Source organism: Macrobrachium nipponense, chromosome 13 (genome assembly GCF_015104395.2).
Source record: "Macrobrachium nipponense isolate FS-2020 chromosome 13, ASM1510439v2, whole genome shotgun sequence".
NCBI classification, from domain to species: Eukaryota; Metazoa; Arthropoda; class Malacostraca; order Decapoda; family Palaemonidae; genus Macrobrachium; species Macrobrachium nipponense.
Genome location: NC_087206.1, coordinates 58,780,682 through 58,798,584, shown reverse-complemented (window position 1 = coordinate 58,798,584; position 17,903 = coordinate 58,780,682). Strand labels below are relative to the sequence as shown.

General features: G+C 32.8%; 1 protein-coding gene across 24 annotated transcripts in view; it reads left to right on the top strand.

The window, feature by feature from the left end:
* Positions 1–17,903, top strand: part of LOC135225810 (partitioning defective 3 homolog) — a 463,764-nt gene that overhangs the window by 431,306 nt on the left and 14,555 nt on the right. For 16 of the 24 annotated variants that reach the window (XM_064265319.1, XM_064265308.1, XM_064265309.1 and 13 more), the window contains 7 exons: positions 1–142; positions 5,292–5,481; positions 5,907–6,096; positions 6,314–6,478; positions 12,824–14,071; positions 15,143–15,312; positions 17,059–17,133. In XM_064265319.1, the coding sequence (XP_064121389.1) occupies positions 1–142; positions 5,292–5,481; positions 5,907–6,096; positions 6,314–6,478; positions 12,824–14,071; positions 15,143–15,312; positions 17,059–17,133 (2,180 nt within the window). Of the gene's footprint in view, positions 143–5,291; positions 5,482–5,906; positions 6,097–6,313; positions 6,479–12,823; positions 14,072–14,269; positions 14,390–15,142; positions 15,313–17,058; positions 17,134–17,903 lie in introns of all 24 variants that reach the window. The other 8 variants (XM_064265331.1, XM_064265314.1, XM_064265324.1 and 5 more) reach the window with 5 other exon arrangements.

The following is a 17,903-nucleotide window of genomic DNA, read 5'->3' as shown; positions in this document are numbered from 1 at the left end:
TTGGCCTTAGAGGAGGAGGGGCAGCGTATGGGAGGCTCAGGACGTGTGCCAAGGGGCAGGGGTTGCAATGAGAGTTTCCGTGCTGCTGTCGATCGTTCATATGACGTCCCTCTCTCTGGTCTTCATAACAAAATGGAAACACGTAAGTTATTGTGATCAATGTTTCTTCAAAGAACTGCTTTGGATTCTTCCTGTATTATCAGTTAGGTAATTCTGTATAGTATTAGAAATTTATTTTAAAATAATGAGAGTACTGAGTTACATTTTGAAACACATGGTGCACATCCAGTGTTCTTAAATGAGTGTGGGAAATTGGATTTAAGCAAAAGTGATGAGGTTGGACTGCTTAGGTGGGATGAGACTAAAAGGAGTGGTTGAGAAATAAAATTTAGAAAGCAGTGCAACTGGGGGGCTGAAGGGTTGTTGCAAAGAATCTTTAGTACCATCTACACTGTGTTGTGCTTGGCATAATGTAAGCAGTACCCCTCTGGGGAAATAACTCAATGTCAAGTTAATATTCTTGTGCTCATACAAGTTATAAGTCATTGTTATATGTATATGTAGTGTTTGATAGGAAGAAGTTGAACAAAGTTCCGAATTCTGATTCAGATAATCTACTAGAAATGTGGCAGTTGTGTTTGAGGAGACTTAATACCAAGTGAGATCACTTGATGCCACCTTGCAGTCTCTCAAAATTACTTCATTCTTTTAAATATTGCTTCTGTCACATTCTATTTTTATAGTAAAACAATTTATATTCATTCTTCAGTTGATTCTTTCCTTATTTAGGAAATGCTGGTATTAGTCTTGTAAATTTGTACCTGTCACATCATGAATAAAATAACTTTTATTTGCCTTATTTTTGTCTTTTAAGGTAAGGCCAAAAGTCACCTTGATATTTGTAGTTTTCAGTCCTGGTGTGGTGAGAATGATTATATTAGAAAAAAATGTGTTGCCTAACCTCGCTTGGTGCCAGTCCCATGATTAAAAGAAAAGTGAACACTGACATAGGGAGAGAATTACTAAATCAGTTGGGGTGCAGGTATTGACATCTACATCGTATACTGTATATTGATCATTTATCTGCTTTGTTGCAGTCACCTAAGAGAAAAGGCACAGTATTATTTCACTGACTTGAATTAGACCACCATCAATTTTAGGATCTTTCAGTCTGAAAGTTTTGGCCTTAGTTGCCTTTTCCTTAGTAAGCGTTCACTCTGTGTAAAGCATGGATTATATGTTTTATGAACTGATCACTAAGTAATTTTTGAGACATTTCCATGATGCAAAGCATTACTGTTGCATTATGGAAGTTCCTAGCCTTTCATTTCTCTGGAGATTTGTTATAGTTCATTTTTCTGGAGATTTGTTATAGTAGATTTCAATTCTACTAATTCTACTGTCTCAAAGTTTCTTTTAAGAGTGTCTTCTTGGAAGCTGACACAAATTGGCCCTTGACTTACTTGTAGGCAGTAATTGTGTCCTGTTAAAACATACTGGAATTTTCCTTTCAAACTTGAGTGAGTTTACAAATTTGGTTTGATATGCTCAAACCAAGTGAAACACATATTTGAAACAATGGTTTATTTTCAGTAACCATTATTATTTCATTAGTAGATAATAAGACTTTAGACACATGATTCCTGTAAATACATTTCACCAGTAGTAACAAGGCATCTTAAGACCTCTAAAGAGTAATCTGGTCAGGAATTATGTAAGTTACTGGTTCCTTGTAAAATTATTTAGGTAGTAAACATTTAATACTGTAGTCTCAATATGTATGGTTCTAGTTATCAAAACAAGTGACTTCTGTATGGTATTCTACTTTGGTCTCTTGTCTCCTCAAAGTCCTTCTTGATTTTAAAGCTTTCTAAGAAATTTTTATTATACCTCCTTACAAAGAGAACCAATGTTTTTAGTTCTAATAATTGGTTTTACACAACTGTAGATTGAATGAAAAAATTGTTATATTTTATGAAAACCTTGAATGATTATTTACATACTCCATATTGAATTTATTTGGAAATTTTTTTACATGGAAGTAATGAAGTTCACTGTTGTTGTTAAACTAGTAGTTGACAGTAATAAATTATAGTGAAGCATGAAAGGTGCCTTTATATTTAATTTACAATATCTTTTATACTAACTGGTCTTAAAAAGGAAATATTGGTAATGATCTTCATATAAAGCAAAGCATCAGCAGTATATATGTTATTAATTAGAAATTGTATTGGTATTTTAGGGTTCTACCTCTCCATTTATGTAGTTCAGTTTATTTGATAATTTTAGAGCTTTGATTCCATTTTTCAAGTAATGCAGTAATAATCTAGATCTTAGCTTTACATTGAATAACAGTTGCATTGAAATTATATCGTTTTCCTGTACTACATCCTCACTCTATTAAATCTTTTCACTGGTATATAAAGCTTTGGTTTTTTTTATAAATGATATTGATAATATACCCTGCATAAATTATATATAATATATATATATATAAATATATATATATATATATATATATATAGAATATATATATATATAGAATATATATATATATATATATATATATATATATATATATATATATATATATATATATATTTTATATTTATTTTTTTATATATACTATATACATTCATACAGTCTATGAATTTCCTATAGAATTGTGATTTAACAGTATAACATGAAGATAAGAAGCCCATTAAGCACTATTTGAATGTTGCAACCATATATTTCAGGCACAGATTTTAAGTGCCCAAAATATATAGTAATTGCAACATTCAAATAGTGTCTTATAGACCTGTTATCTTCATATTTGGGGGCGGTTGTGAGGGGTGGGGGGGAATGCATACCAGACCCGCAAATAGTTGAAATCCATGAATACTTAGAACTCTCCCTCTGATTATATACCTTAAATAACATCCTACATTGATATAAAAAAATACTTTTAAATTATTATCCTGTTGCTGTATTAACCTTTGAAATTATATTACTAATATCATTTCAAAGTCATCTTAAACATTTTGCCATTAAAAATATATATGTACTACAGCCAGTAACACTAATGAGAGAGAGAGAGAGAGAGAGAGAGAGAGAGAAGGAGGAGAGAGAGAGAGAGAGATAGAGATAAGAGAGAGAGAGAGAGAGAGAGAGAGAGGCATTTTGGGCAACATTATTTATCTGACCATCAAGAGTGAAATTATTTATTAATCATTTTGGAGAGAGAGAGAGAGAGAGAGAGAGAGAGAGAGAGAGAGAGAGAGAGAGAGAGAGAGAGAGAGAGACCTCTTTGGGCAACCCTTCTAATATTCTTATCATAAAAAATTCATTTAGTAATGAAAATAACATCAAAATACTACTCTAATTGGTAAAAATTTCTCCATGAAAAAGTGTGAGAATTGCCGAATTTTTCATGATGAGAGAGAGAGAGAGAGAGAGAGTTATTATTATTTTAAATAATTTAATGTTACTTGGATCATACTGTATTAAACTTAATATTAATAGTATTTGAAAATTAGTAAATCTCTTTTTGATCATAGAAAATTTACTTTGTCATAGAAAATTTACTTAGTCATGAAAATAACATCAAAATACAAAACTAGGCCTTGCAATATGTATATAATGTAATTAACTATCACTATCATATCCACTACTATGTGGTGGTTTCAGGATGCATACTGTATCTTCATATTTAATTATAATGTTGGGCATGATTGTTAAGTTAAACAATTGTAAACAATAATTTGCATACAGTACATATGAAAGAACCAAGGCCTGTTTACAAAATGTTAATTTTTGATTAGTTAAAAAAATTACTGTGAAGTTTTAAGAAAATTACTGGAAATTTTTTTTTCACAGTACAGGGGTGAATTGTTTGCTTTAAAAATTATAATAATTGGAGATGAAGTAAACTTTGTGACTAAGGAAAGTCTAGGTCTGAATTTAAAAGATTATTGAACATTGCTTGTGATGATACAAGTCTTTTACATTCGAAATCACTGCCTCATATGAAAATTATCAGAAGTAAGTTTTAAAACTCAGGATATTTGGTTTTTCAAACTCTGTCACTGGTCTCCAGTTTTTAAAGAGCAGAGAGAGATGCTGAACTCTACATATTCAAATTCTTATTCAGGTTCAACACTGACATTTGTTTCAGAGGGATATGTAGGAAACTTGCCTACAACTACAAATGTTACCACTCAATGTTTAGACAGGTATAACAGTATACTTATAGTATTAGAATGTACATGAAGGCAGTCAAGCTTCAGTTCAGAGTAAATCCAGGAATGATGTCATCAAGTTAGGTTAAGGTAAAGTTTTGACTGCTAGGTTTTTTATATCTGTGATTAAGTAGTTACAGTTAAGCTACCTAAAAGCTCCAAGTAGAGCATAATAAACTTGTTTTGTGCAATGCCAACATATAATTCTTCTTAAACTCGTGGGTTCTTGCTTTTAAAATGTCATCAGAACAGTGTTTTGCCAACAGTATTGGGGAAATCGCAATTTTTTGTAGAATAGTGGTGGGGGGTTTAATTTTTTGTGATTTATTGTAAATAATTTCAAGTTGGTTTTTATGGTAGATATTTTGATAGATATTATTTCAGATGAAAACCATAATGTAGCTAGCAAGTGATTGATCTCATTTACCTGTACTTTATGAAAACAATAGGTTTTTTACACTGTTTTTTCCATGTAATAATCTGGACATTCTACACTATTATTAAGAAGATCATAATAGTAAATGGTAAAGTTTTGATATAGTGAGGTGTGTACATGTTTCTATAGTGAAGCAAATTTGATACTTGTTGTGATCTAAGATAGTAGTTTCAGAAAAGTCCTTTACCTTTTCTTCCTACATTGCATAATGAGTAGAGGCTGCACTAGTACTTAATGATCCTAATTTGGTGTTTTCTTTTTTTGATCCCCTCACCTCTTGTGATCCATCTCCAAAAAAAAAAAAACCTAACATCCACATTGCTATTGGACCTATGGCTTGACCACCTTGACCTCATGGGACGTGGATGTACTGTGACGTTGTGATGTCACCTTCGTCATACCTCTTTGTTGGACTGTTATTTGTTGGTGACTTAACTACTTGGTACTTCTTGTGGGTAACACATGACATTGTTTGTGGTTTGCTGTACACTACTACTAATAAACTGACACGAATGCACTGGCTTCATTGCATTGATATCTTTGACGGAATAACATAACTTGGCTTTGTATATACTGTACACTGCACTATCACAATGCATGTTGCTCTTGCATTTATTTTACCAAATAAAAATCAGCTGATGGCATCTCTCCTGAAGATTACTTTGCTCATTTAGTTGCAGAAGAAGAATCTGAATCTAGTGGGTCAGGTTTTGGAAGAGGAAACAGCCGGCAGTCCTCCGTAAATTCAGCCGTCGACGACAAATTAATGAAAAAAGTTGGCAAGAAGAAGCCTGGATTATTCAAAGGTCTAGGTTCAATGTTTAGGTAAGGCAAAAATGCTTTTAATATTTACTTAAAAAAATCTACAATATTTATGCATATGAAATTATCAGTTTTTTTGGGGGAGGGCGTTTTAGTTATAATTTGAGAGCTTTAATGATGTATTAGTTTGATATAGTTTATGATATAGTTTATCATAGCTTTTCATATTTCAGCATTTGTTACTTTGCTTGTTAGAGGGTAACTGGATTTTTCCTTTATTTTAGTTATGATAAGTGAGAATTAAAAACCATTAGAAGATACTAATAGTATTAAATATTAAAGTTTGCAGTTTATATGTAGAAGGCTTGAGAAATAATAATTATTTTATATAAGATTCTATTGTACCATCAAAGTGGATATACATAATTTCCATCCGGCTCATTCATCAAATCTGGTTCATCAGTTACAAGATTAAAAAAATATTTCAGGTTTGGAAAGCACAGAAAAAGTATTGACAATACGACAGGCTTGCCTTTAAAAAATGATGATGTGAAGGGAGAGGTTGATAAAGCAGAGATGGAAAGGATGGCAGCAGCAAGACGGCAGCAACAGGAAGACCATGATAGAATGCAGGAGCAGTACAGAAGAATGATTGAGACAACAGCACGCACTTCCCAGGTGATGTATATGTACTTGTCTTTCAAAATCAGTCGTTTTTTTTTTTTTTTTTTTTTTTTTTTTTTTTTTTTTTTTTTTTTTTTTTTTTTTTTTTTTTTTATCTTGGGTGTTTCATAGTAGGGAATATTGTAGCCTGCTTGATTTATATATTAAGTCATATTTGTAACAGTAAGTAGCTTAACTTTAATAGATGTTATTGTATGACTGCCTCAAGCAGCAGCAGCAACAACAACAGTCTCAAATTCGTGGAGAAGAATTGGAGCCAACTCGTTCAGAGAGAATGCATCAGCTAAGAGCAGAGCATCAGAGAAGACATGCCCAGCGCAACAGAACATATCCAACAGATGATATAGAAGAGCAATATGAAAGTGCAATTAGACAGGTAAGGACCATTTAAAAGAAATTTTTATGTAGTTTGTAATTTATGAGAGTACTACTGACAGGGTATAATATAGCTGTAAGGGTGATTTTTCTCTTCAGGTGACAGAAATATTCATGTTTCAGTTCTTTTTCTCTTTAGGTAAAAAAAATATTCATGTTTCAGTTCTTTTTTTTGTTTTGTACTGAGGTGCAGCCAAGAAGAAATTACTTTTCAGAGAAGTTTGTAAGAATATTATTTAAATTTTTCTATGATGGAGTAGTACACGTGTTTCTTAAGAAGGGCTGACTATGTGAAGGAAAATAATTGTCAATATATGTATGTGCTGATGGCTAAGGGTATGCAGTAATCCCTCGATTATCTGGATCTTCCTTTTACGGAACTCAACATTATCTGATACACCTGGACCAGGGACCAAGGTTATGCAGGCAGTCACCGTTTACTGGCGGCATCGGTCAAGAACATTTAGCTGTTATGGCGCTTAGCTAGCAACATAGTTAACGAGATTTATAATACATACTGTAAATCCCATATTTGCGGGGGGATGTGTACCAACACCCCTCCCCCCCCCACACGAACAGTTAAAATCCATATAACTGCCTATCTTGAAAGTTCCAATACGAAATCCTACATCAAATATACCTTGAATTATTATCCTGTTACTGTATTAATGTGTGAAATGATGATACTGTACTAATATAATTTCAAAGTCATCTTAAACATTTTGAGAGAGAGAGAGAGAGAGAGAGAGAGAGAGAGAGAGAGAGAGAGAGAGAGAGAGAGAGAGAGAGAGAGAGAGAGAGAGAGAGAGAGAGAGAGAGAGAGAGAGAGAGAATTTGGTTGTCACTGCTGTCAAGAGTAAAATTATTTATGAATTATTTTGGAGAGAGAGAGAGAAGAATCAATGTTTGTTTGATTAATCTTATTAATATTAGAAAATTAGTTAGTATTAGGTAAATCATTTATCATCCAAAACAAATAAATTTTTGAGAGAGAGATAGATTTATTTTTTAATGTTATTTAATCTTATTAAACTTATTATTTGAAAATTAGATCTTAAGTATTTTATCATGAAGTGTACCCTTTTTAAAATGCTTATAGTACTTAAAAATATATATGTAATGTAACCCCCAACCCTTCATCAATAAAGGGGTGTGTTACCACTACGATTTTATATTCAGCCAACAAGGAGGGCACAGGCAAGAGAGAGGGAGTGAGAGATTTATCTCTTTAATCTCTTAGGAATGTTAATCTGTCTCTTTTCCTAATGACTGACAATGTAAAAATGTATATGTTTGTTTTTGTTTTCCAAAGATGTTTTACCTTTACTGGGGTTTTGTAAGATTAGTGTTGCCTGGGGAAAAGTTTCCATTGAGTGGGAGGGGGTGGAGATGCATTGGTGGATGGATGAGAGGGTTAGTTAGATGTGTAACTTACTAGAACTTGTTTTGTTTAATGTTTTTATGTTTATGACTTTTCCACATTTTATTTAAAGAAATTGTGCAGTATTGTACTGTAACTTGTATATGAGAGAGAGAGAGAAGAGAGAGAGAGAAGAGAGAGAGAGAGAGAGAGAGAGAGAGAGAGAGAACATTGAAGCTTTTAACACATACACTCTTTCCCTTTTCTTTTATATTTATGTTATGTAATTTTTACATTGAAGCCTATAACACAGACACTCCTTCCCCTTTTTTATATTTATTTTATGTTATTCTCATATTATTTCTACAGCCCACAAGAATGATGGCACCCACTGCTTATGTTATAAATAGTAAGCACAATGTGCTGCCAACATCTACAAATTTGCATTTGCAATATTTTTAATTAGAGTTGAAATACCAACAGTGATAAAATATTCTCTGGTGTAGAAAAAACCACCTGGATTTGCATGCTTGCAATTCACAGAATTGGCGAAGTGTGTAATTTTTGGTGGAACCTATCTAGAAATTATTCGCGGGAAAACTCGCCCATTTACGAATGTTTTCGTAGAGCAATGTTCTGCATTTTCATGTTTTTGTGACTAAATACTGTACTGTATCTACATTTACATTTTATGATAAAATAATGATTTACAGTACTAATTTTCAAATATTGATATTAAGTTTAGCAAGATTAAATAATATTAGATAATAAAAATATTAATTCTCTCTCTCTCTCTCTCTCTCTCTCTCTCTCTCTCTCTCTCTCTCTCTCTCTCTCTCTCTCTCTCTCTCTCTCTCTCAATGAGATGAGAGAATTTTTATGCATATGTAATATGTATGTTTTATTTGTTTTGTATGATAAATAAATTATTTAAAAATATTCAAATATCAATATTAATGTAAACAGCAAAATATCAATTCATTAACTCTTAAGAGCCTGGCTAAAAGAACAATATGCAGCACCCCAGACAGAGCAAGCTTTGAGGTTGGCCAATTCAAGAAAAAACACATCAATGGAAAGAGGAAGACATGCCAATTCACATGGTGTAAGACAAAATGAGAAAGTGGCAGATAGAAAGATATACATATTATGAACTGTATTATTGACATTTTTAATTAACTGATGTGAGCAACTCAATTCTTCATCCCCCCTCTCTCTCTCTCTCTCTCTCTCTCTCTCTCTCTCTCTCTCTCTCTCTCTCTCTCTCTCTCTCTCTCTCTCTCTCTCTCTCTGGAAGGGTTAGAAGTACATACGTACATATATATTTTTAGGGGTAAAATGTTGAAGTTCACTTAGTATTTAGTATATTAATAATATCATTTCAAAGATTAATGCAGTATGTAATAGGATAATAGTTGAAGGTATTTTTTAGGTAGGATGATACTTTGAGTATACATTTGTTATTCGAACTCACAAGATAGGGGGATAGCAATTATTTGTGGATTAACTTTGCAGGGGTCTAGAACACATCCCTAGTGAATCCAGGGAAGTTTATTGTACTGTTATTATGTGTGATAATCATATTTATAGTCAACTAAACTTGTAATGAAATACTAATACAGTAAATGAGCAAAGCAAAAAGAAAAATGGCATCATGTGATACTGTGCTAAGAAACACACACACACACACACACACACACACACACTGTGTAGTGCTGGTGACGTCAACATACATGTAGATGTAAACACACAGGCACATGTTATATAACTAAAGCCTCCTTGGCACAATGAGGGGAAATGAAAAATCTGTAATTCCAATTAAGCAGAAAATTATCAACTACTTTTTAGTTATACTTAAAAGGAATTTGCTTTAGACAGTTGTCATTCAGTTGGCATAGTTATTAAAGATGTAAGCACAGGGTGTTTGACATAAACAGTATCAATGATAGTGAAAAAACTAATTAAGCAAATTAAATGTCATATATAGTACTGTGTATCATTCAATCTCATGTATCATGCGATATTGTCATTTATGAAAAAAAGAAAATGAAGGGGTTGCATTTTTTCAGTGTTTATGCATTATATATTTTATTTCAGGTATGGATGAAAAGGGTAGATACCCATAGTAATTGCCTTTTATATAAAATTTTCTGTTTAAAGTGTGATGGTGGTAGCTTAAAAGCATATTTAGTGTTGACTCTTATGCGGTATTGACAAGGTAAGGTAAGCAAGGGGAGGAGTTGCCTTGGACACCTATAGATTATTTTACTTGCCCTTATCCAGTTTTCACCCTTATCCAACAGGTCCTTGTCTGTATTGATCCGGATAATTGAGAAATTACTGTCACTTTTTTTTGCGTCTTTTAAGGAAAAATGATTAATAGTATTGTCAGTAATTCTGATGTGTCAATGGGCTTTGCAAGAAAATCATGGATTTCTTGTTTTGAAGAAAATCCTGATTTGATTGCTTATCTTCTTCATAACTTTTCTGGCTATTTACTTCTCAGTGCTGAAGCTTTTTATGCCATTTGAAGAACTATATTTTGACTTTAGTTTAAAATGTCACTTGACTAAACAAGTATAACTGCTTGATTACAACACTGAAGTCATATGATCATGCTAGCATTGGCATATTTTTGCTTTTTTGTGTAATTATTTTTGTTACATGATGCCAGAATTTCAATTTGTTCTTATTGTTTACAGTGTTCTAGTTCATCATGGTGCTTGTTTTGTGCAATGTTCTTAGTTTTGCTTTTATTTTCATATATGTTTACCGTATTGTTCTTGGAAGGATATACTGTACTGAAAAGGCAACTTGCTAGTACAGAAATGCTGTAGGGTTAACAACTATGGTAAAGGATAGGATTATGAATTAGTCGTAGAGAAGTAAATGTGCAGTTTAATAATACTGTAAGCTGCACATTGTCAGGCCAGCAGTCTAGTTGTAACACTGTCCTTGTGATCTTGATTCTGTCAAGCTTATGATAGAATAGTCTTGTTTTTGAACAGACATGCTGGTTATATACAAGAAGTATTACAGTTTGTAAATTAGTCATAGTAAGTGATTTACTTAGTAATTGCTGACATGTATGGATAGATAAAGGGAATAAGGTTTCATAAATGTGTGCAAGTTTTGTTATTATAAGTTGATCACTGAAGTGCTGAGGTCTAGTATAATATTTATATTCTAAGGACAATAGATTGTGTAAAATGGTGAATTATCATTCATGTTTATTGTATTAATTTAAGATTACTTTTAGTAAGGGTAAACTTATCACACTTGAGATATTGCAGTTGTAAGAGATTAATTTTAGGTAAAATTATTTTGTAGTAATTGCAGATTTATAGCAGTGAGAAAGCACAATGACTTTTAGTGATTGAGACCATTTTTAATTAAAATTTCCAGTAGGGCTGGATGAGGTTAGTGTTTTATATTATTGTCTGCCAGCATCTCATGTGGTACTGATTTTGAATCTCCAAAGTTACTGTGTTTATGGATATATAAAGTGGTCTTTTTATGAGTATATTTGGTGGGTTTTTCAAGGCATGAGCTCCGGTATGTGATATGTATTATTGACTGTCCATAGTTTGTTTTTGAATTACTAGGTTTTTTTGTATTGATAAAGTAAGGAAGTGGTATGTACTCTTTCCAATCATCAGGCGAAACACTTGGGGGAAAAAAATGGGGCGCTAGTATTTGGCAGAGAATTAGTGTAAAGTACATTGATTTCTTTAGCAAATAGAACCAGAACAAAGCTAATTGATGGTTTTTCATTGAACTGCAGTGTAATTTGTTTTTAGTGGATTAGCAGATGGAAGGTCAATTCTTAAGTTTCCAATCAACTTAAAATATACAGATTTGTAAGATACATTATATATTTTACCACAGATTTCTATCCTTATTGTGTATTCATTCCTGAAAGTAATTTCAAAACCTTTGGAATTAAGTTGTTGAATAGATGTAAGATTGATTCAATTGATTTATTGTGAAATAACCTCTCTGGCTAGGCTTATTAGCAATAAGAAAGTCAGCTTGTTGGTTTGGTTGTCTTACTTTATAAAAAGCAGTGTTTAGGCATATAGTTGTACTTTGTGTGAAATCTTCTATGGTGTTACCATCTCTCACTGGTAGCATTTCTGCTTAGTGATATATTTCTCTTTGAACAGTCTTTGTAAAGTTAGTTTTTATGCTAGGATACTCATTGGCTGTTATTTGAAAACTGAATAGTTAAATGTTTTGTAGTAGTATGTTAAAAGAAGCAAAATAATAAAGAGGAAAAATGATTGTTGAAAATTAAGATAAATTGACTTTCTAATGATTCTCAGTATATTACAGTTTTTGCCACCTGTTGAACAGTACATACTTAAAATAGAAAATTAGACATTTTTAAGATATTCGGAGATACCTGCTTATTGATAATTTCTTTGATAGGACTTTGTAAACTTAGTTTTCATGCTATGGTACTCAGTTTTTTGTGTGGTAATGCAGAATTGTTTTGATTTGTTGTAGTAACAAAATTGCTTACCATAAAAACAAGTTGAAAGCAGAAAAAATCTAAAATTTGTATATGAAATTGTGACAAGGTTTTTGCCATAATTTTTTATATTCTTTTTTGCATATTTTTTTCCACTGATTTTTTATTGGTAGAATGTGCTGTTACAGTATTGGTGTGGGTATTGTACATAATTATTTAGGAAATTCTTTTCTTAGCTTCTGTTGATTTTTGGATAACAAAATGTATTTTTCCTTGAATTACTATGAATGAAACTATTTTGATTAAGATTTGGAGTAGCTTATCTGAGTAACCATAGTAAAAGACCTTTGCTGGGTTTCTGGTACTATTAAATATTTTAGTATATATGTACTGTAGTTTTTGTTAGGGTGTACTAATAAATTGTGGGGTGTGTTATAAATCATAATCCATGGTAGCTTTTTGCTCAGATGTGCATTGCTTGACAAGCTTTGTTTTTCCTAATGATGTTCCAGGTGCTTGGGGAGAAGAGAGACTCGGAAGCTGACAAGGCTAACAATAACACGCTTAACGCCAATGAAACCCAGTCACAAGTAATGTCCAAGAGCTATGTGCATAGGCGCTCCAAATCCCCTAATCATACCTCTTCCTCCTCTTCCACAAATGCTCTTTCTGATAAGCCCCGAGGTTCTGGGAATCCAAATAGGCATTCTTTCCATGGGATTATTAGCAAGTCCAGTCAGGCAGCAGGCACTGCAAATCGCCACTCTCTTTATGACTCTTGTATAAAACCAGCAACAGACTCTCCAACCCCTCCTCATACTCCTCCTCCTTCCCCAACCAAACCTCATACTCATGACCCATTACGATATGCAAATCTTCCAGATAAATATTGTTGCAATAATGACATTTATTCCAAACCCATAAAAGTAACTAAAAATCCTTATAAGGGGCCCTGTCGACCTCGGTCATCCTCTGTGCCACTAGATGACAATGGCCAAGTCAATAATACTCTAAATTGTATTATTCAGAATAATGTTTCATATAAACCACCCCTTCCACCCAGGAACAAACCAGTAAATAATAATTATAGACCACCTTTACCTCCATTAAATCCCAAGCCAAACCATTCTTCTAGTCGTTCAAAATCGGTTGATAATTTTTCAGACCAAAGAGCTAACCAAGCATCTACTAGTCAGCAGTCCTTCAGTCATATGAATCAGATATCCCCTAATTATGCTTTCTCATTTTCAAAACCTGTCTCTTTATCAACTTGTACATTAACATACAATAGTAGCATCAACAATACTAATGCAAGTGTTGAAGATGTTTTGACAAAGAACATCATAAATCAGGCATTAAATCAGCATAATGTACCACTTGACACACATGGTTCTGGAAACTTGGTCAGTGGCGGTGATGGTAATGTCGAGGGGAATGGTGGTGGTTTTAGTAATAGAATGGTGATGGCTCAATCCATGGTGTGGGGCGGGACTTTTGTTTCAAATAGCAGCAGTAGCTGCCTCAACAACACAGCTGCTCCACTTAGCAGCAGTAGCAGTAGCAGCAGTAACAGCAGTAGTAGCAGCAACAATGGTACACCACGTACCAATTCTCTCCCAAGGATGGGTGTGAAAGGAAAAGCAGCAGCTATGTCTGCTCGTGGATCTCCATGTCCCCCACCTCCACCCCCTCCCAAAGCTGCTCCCAATCCTCTTGCTGCCCTTCAATCTACTGCCATACTAGACAATAGCCTATTTTGGGTAAGGGTTGTGGATATCATGCACTGGCTTTGCAATGAGCATTGCACTTTTGCATGAAAAAATATAATCAGCTTTGAGCATGCTTGTAATTTTTGGCATTCACCAGTTTTCCTCTGCATATTTTTAGATCATGCATGAAAGTTGTAAAGGTTTTTCTAATTTTGATTGCAGTGCATGATCAAGTTGGTTGTTTTACAGGAGCAAGGTCTGTTATTTGCATGCACTAAAGCCCGTACACATCGTCGAGCCTATAGTCAGGATCTCATTGGTGAAATAAGGCACATGAGGGAGGTAGCAGTGCCTCTTGGATGTCATCGGGTATGCCAGTATCTGTGGCTCATTATATTTCTATTACAGTATATGGATTAGATGCAAAATTAGGCAACTGTTATTTTAATACATATGTAAATTCTTAATATTTCATTGTTATTCTGTATGGTAGATGTAATACTTTTGTAGATTTTTTGTCATTGTTTCACTGTACGTATTTTGATGTAGAATTAAATGTATTGGTATTACTTGTTAGCTGTATTAGTGCTTTATGGGTTTTCATAACTGTTATAGTTGTATTAATTTGCTCTTATGTTGTTAATTCGGTTAAATTTTGTGAATTATGCTATGCAATTCTTAAAAGATATTCATACCACAGAGGAAATATATAAGCTTGTGTGTAAGAGTTGTTTTTTGGCGATATTTTCTTAGGAATTTTTGCTTTGTTGATACTTTTTGATGATGTTATTTAGTACATATATTGCTGTCAGAAACTGTTGTTGGAAATTAAAACTACTTTTGTGTGATCTATGTTACTTGTAGTTCTTTGTGTAGCTGTGCTTAGTGTTTTGCCACAGTATTAGAGTAGATGTATCATTTTTTGTAATAAGTCATTTATTTTGCAGTAGGTTTGTTGTATGTTTGAATGACACAATTTTGTTTGGCATTTCTTTTTTAACACATTTTGCAAATTAAGATAATTGTGATACTGTTCAAAAATTTAGTTTTATATGTTTGTAGAATTTGAAGTACCTAATGTATTATGTCAAGTGTAATTTGGTTATCTTTTTATTTTTACAGCGCTTGGATCCAGTTCCTAGTGAGCCGAAACCAGAAATACGGCATATTAGGTCGCATAGCTATGACCTGTATGGTGACTCTGTGGGTAGACCAGGTAGTCGAACAGGCTATGCTGATCCTCATAAGTTTTCACATTACGTAAATTATGAACAAATACAACAACATCTGCGGTAAGCATATCCTTTGGTAATTAGATGTTTGATGATGTGTGATTCTTAGTATTTACTGATGATGTCATATTTTATAGTAGTGCTTTTTTAATATTTTAAGTTTTCCTAGTTTCCTGTGCCTGATTTTTTTCCTTTACTTGCAAGAGGTCATTGTATTATTCTGTTTCTGAGTTATAGCTGTAGAGCTTTTTACCATCTTTGGCTACTAAGAACCTAACAATGTAATGGTGTTGGTCATGGTGGAGGCTGCCTTTTGCAAGTTTTGCAGTAGTAAAATGAGAGAGAAAAAAATCTGATGTTAGTATGTGAGGAAGATAGTGTGCAGAAGTTGATATTGAAGTAAAGTAATAATAGAAAAATGATCATGTATGCATTGCGCAGTTAAGATTACTATAGTTTCCTATATGTACTTCAGAGCTGCTGAAATAGATTCACAGACATGCAGAAATGCAGTTATTTCAGTATTTATTGATGCTAAACCAATAAGTATATAGTTTTTATATGTAAGCTTTTCCCCCTGGGATTAACAAAGAATTTATTAGAAAGGTTAGAACAACATTACTGAATGTCTTACTTGGTATTAAACATTTGAAGAACTAACAGTGTGTTTTGGTAGCAGTCAGCTTTACACAAACATGTTAGTACAGGATAGATACAGTACAAAAGGCTTGGTGTTTATCAGCTGAGATCTAAGGTTTACAGCTTCTTAAGAAAAAAATACTATAATTTCATCACTGGTGTATAAGCATTTTGAATCATGAATTTTATTACCATGTAGCCGTCTTCAACTTTTGAAGTACAATATCATATGATATGATTGACTTACGTATTGCATTATGTATGATCTGCTTAGCAGCTTCATACTTTATGAATTAAAAGTCCATAGAACTTAGGAAACTGACATGTAACATTCTATGCATGTTAGTCTCCATTACAGTACTAGCAATATTGTTTGGTCAGCAGATATTTAATAAGTAATTATGAAAATGATGCTGATTTCCTGAAACAAAAGAGAAGAGAGTGTTTGTTCTTTAATTGTTGGAGTTTGAGAATCTGTGGTTCAAATTAAAGATTAAGATTCTCGGAAGATATTGTCATAATGATTATTTTCTCAAATAAATGTCATGATAATATGCCTGTAACTACCTGCATTACTTGAATGACTAAAACATTAATTGTGGGAGCTATGGATTACTAATTAAGTTCCAACTTCATAACTTTATTCCTGAGGGAGGGAAGGAAATCTGAACCCTACCCCGTATACAACTTTTTAGGGCCATTAAGGGTTTGAGGTTCCTTTATCTCCATAAGGGTAATCATATTTTGGACATATTCTTCTTAAAAATATTGAAAACTCTTTACATTTGTCCTCCAACATTTAATAGTTTACTGACCATATTTTTAACATTTTTGGGGTATTTGAACATTACCCATTTTCTTATATTTAAATTTAAGTTTCATGTGATCAGTGTTGGATACTGTGCTGTGCTGTATAATGATTTTTTTTTATTCAGGCAGATGATTAGAATCACACTGTAGTGAGTTGTTTAAGTGATACACCAATTTAATATATAAGCACTAACTTTCACAAACACTGAACCCAACATCTGCTACTGCTGTCTGTGATATTTACACTTGCGTATCTAACATGCTAACATCTAGCTATGGTGATTGGCCTTTATCTACTTAAGATCACTTAGGTTTTGTTCTAGATCATCACAATATTTGTTTCTATTTTGCATGCAGCAAGAACAAGGAGCAAGAAAGGCTAAAGAAATTAGCTAATCAGCAATACAAGGACTTTAAGGATAAGCAGACTAGGTGAGATTTTTTATTTACTTTAATTTATCTCCAGTTTTCTTAACAATGGGTCTTAGAATGCTGGTTTTGATGCTGAGTATCTGTCATTGATTCATAGAAGATGTGATGAAATCAAATTACTGTACTGCTTATATAATCAGCCAGCATATATCTTATGGATATGACAGTATACATATGTATTGTGTTATATTGATGTCATAATTCCATTTATTTGGAAAATTTTGCAGTTTTCTCTGTAATCTTAATTTCTTTAGCTACAGATATCAGCATTACAATTTCATATATTCTTCTATGGAGTAAGTTGTATGTTTGAGGCTCAGTGTGTAGTAGCTTTGTTATGGGTTTTCAAGCTTTTGTGTATGCTATTTTGTATTTTAATTCTGAGCATGGTATATTAATGAAGTATTTGTAAGTCTGATTTTTAAATGTTTGTTATACTAGAATTTAAATTTCATAGTTGATGTAGAGGAGTATGGGTATTTTTGCTTCAGTCTTGACATGGAACTTTTTAAATTTTATTATGCTAATGTCCATTTGTTATTTATTATTTTATGATGTTTTGATATTATAGTCAGTTTAATTTCATCTGTCCACTCATGGGTGAAGATGTGGCATATGTGCATGGGTAGCATGTGATTAGCTGACAGTTGGTGTTTCCAATATTGTTAGCTTGTTGTGATAAACATTAAAATATTTCCTAATAACAATTTTAAATATATGTATATACAAAGAACCCTCATCCTTTTTAATATAAATTATAAACATGCTGA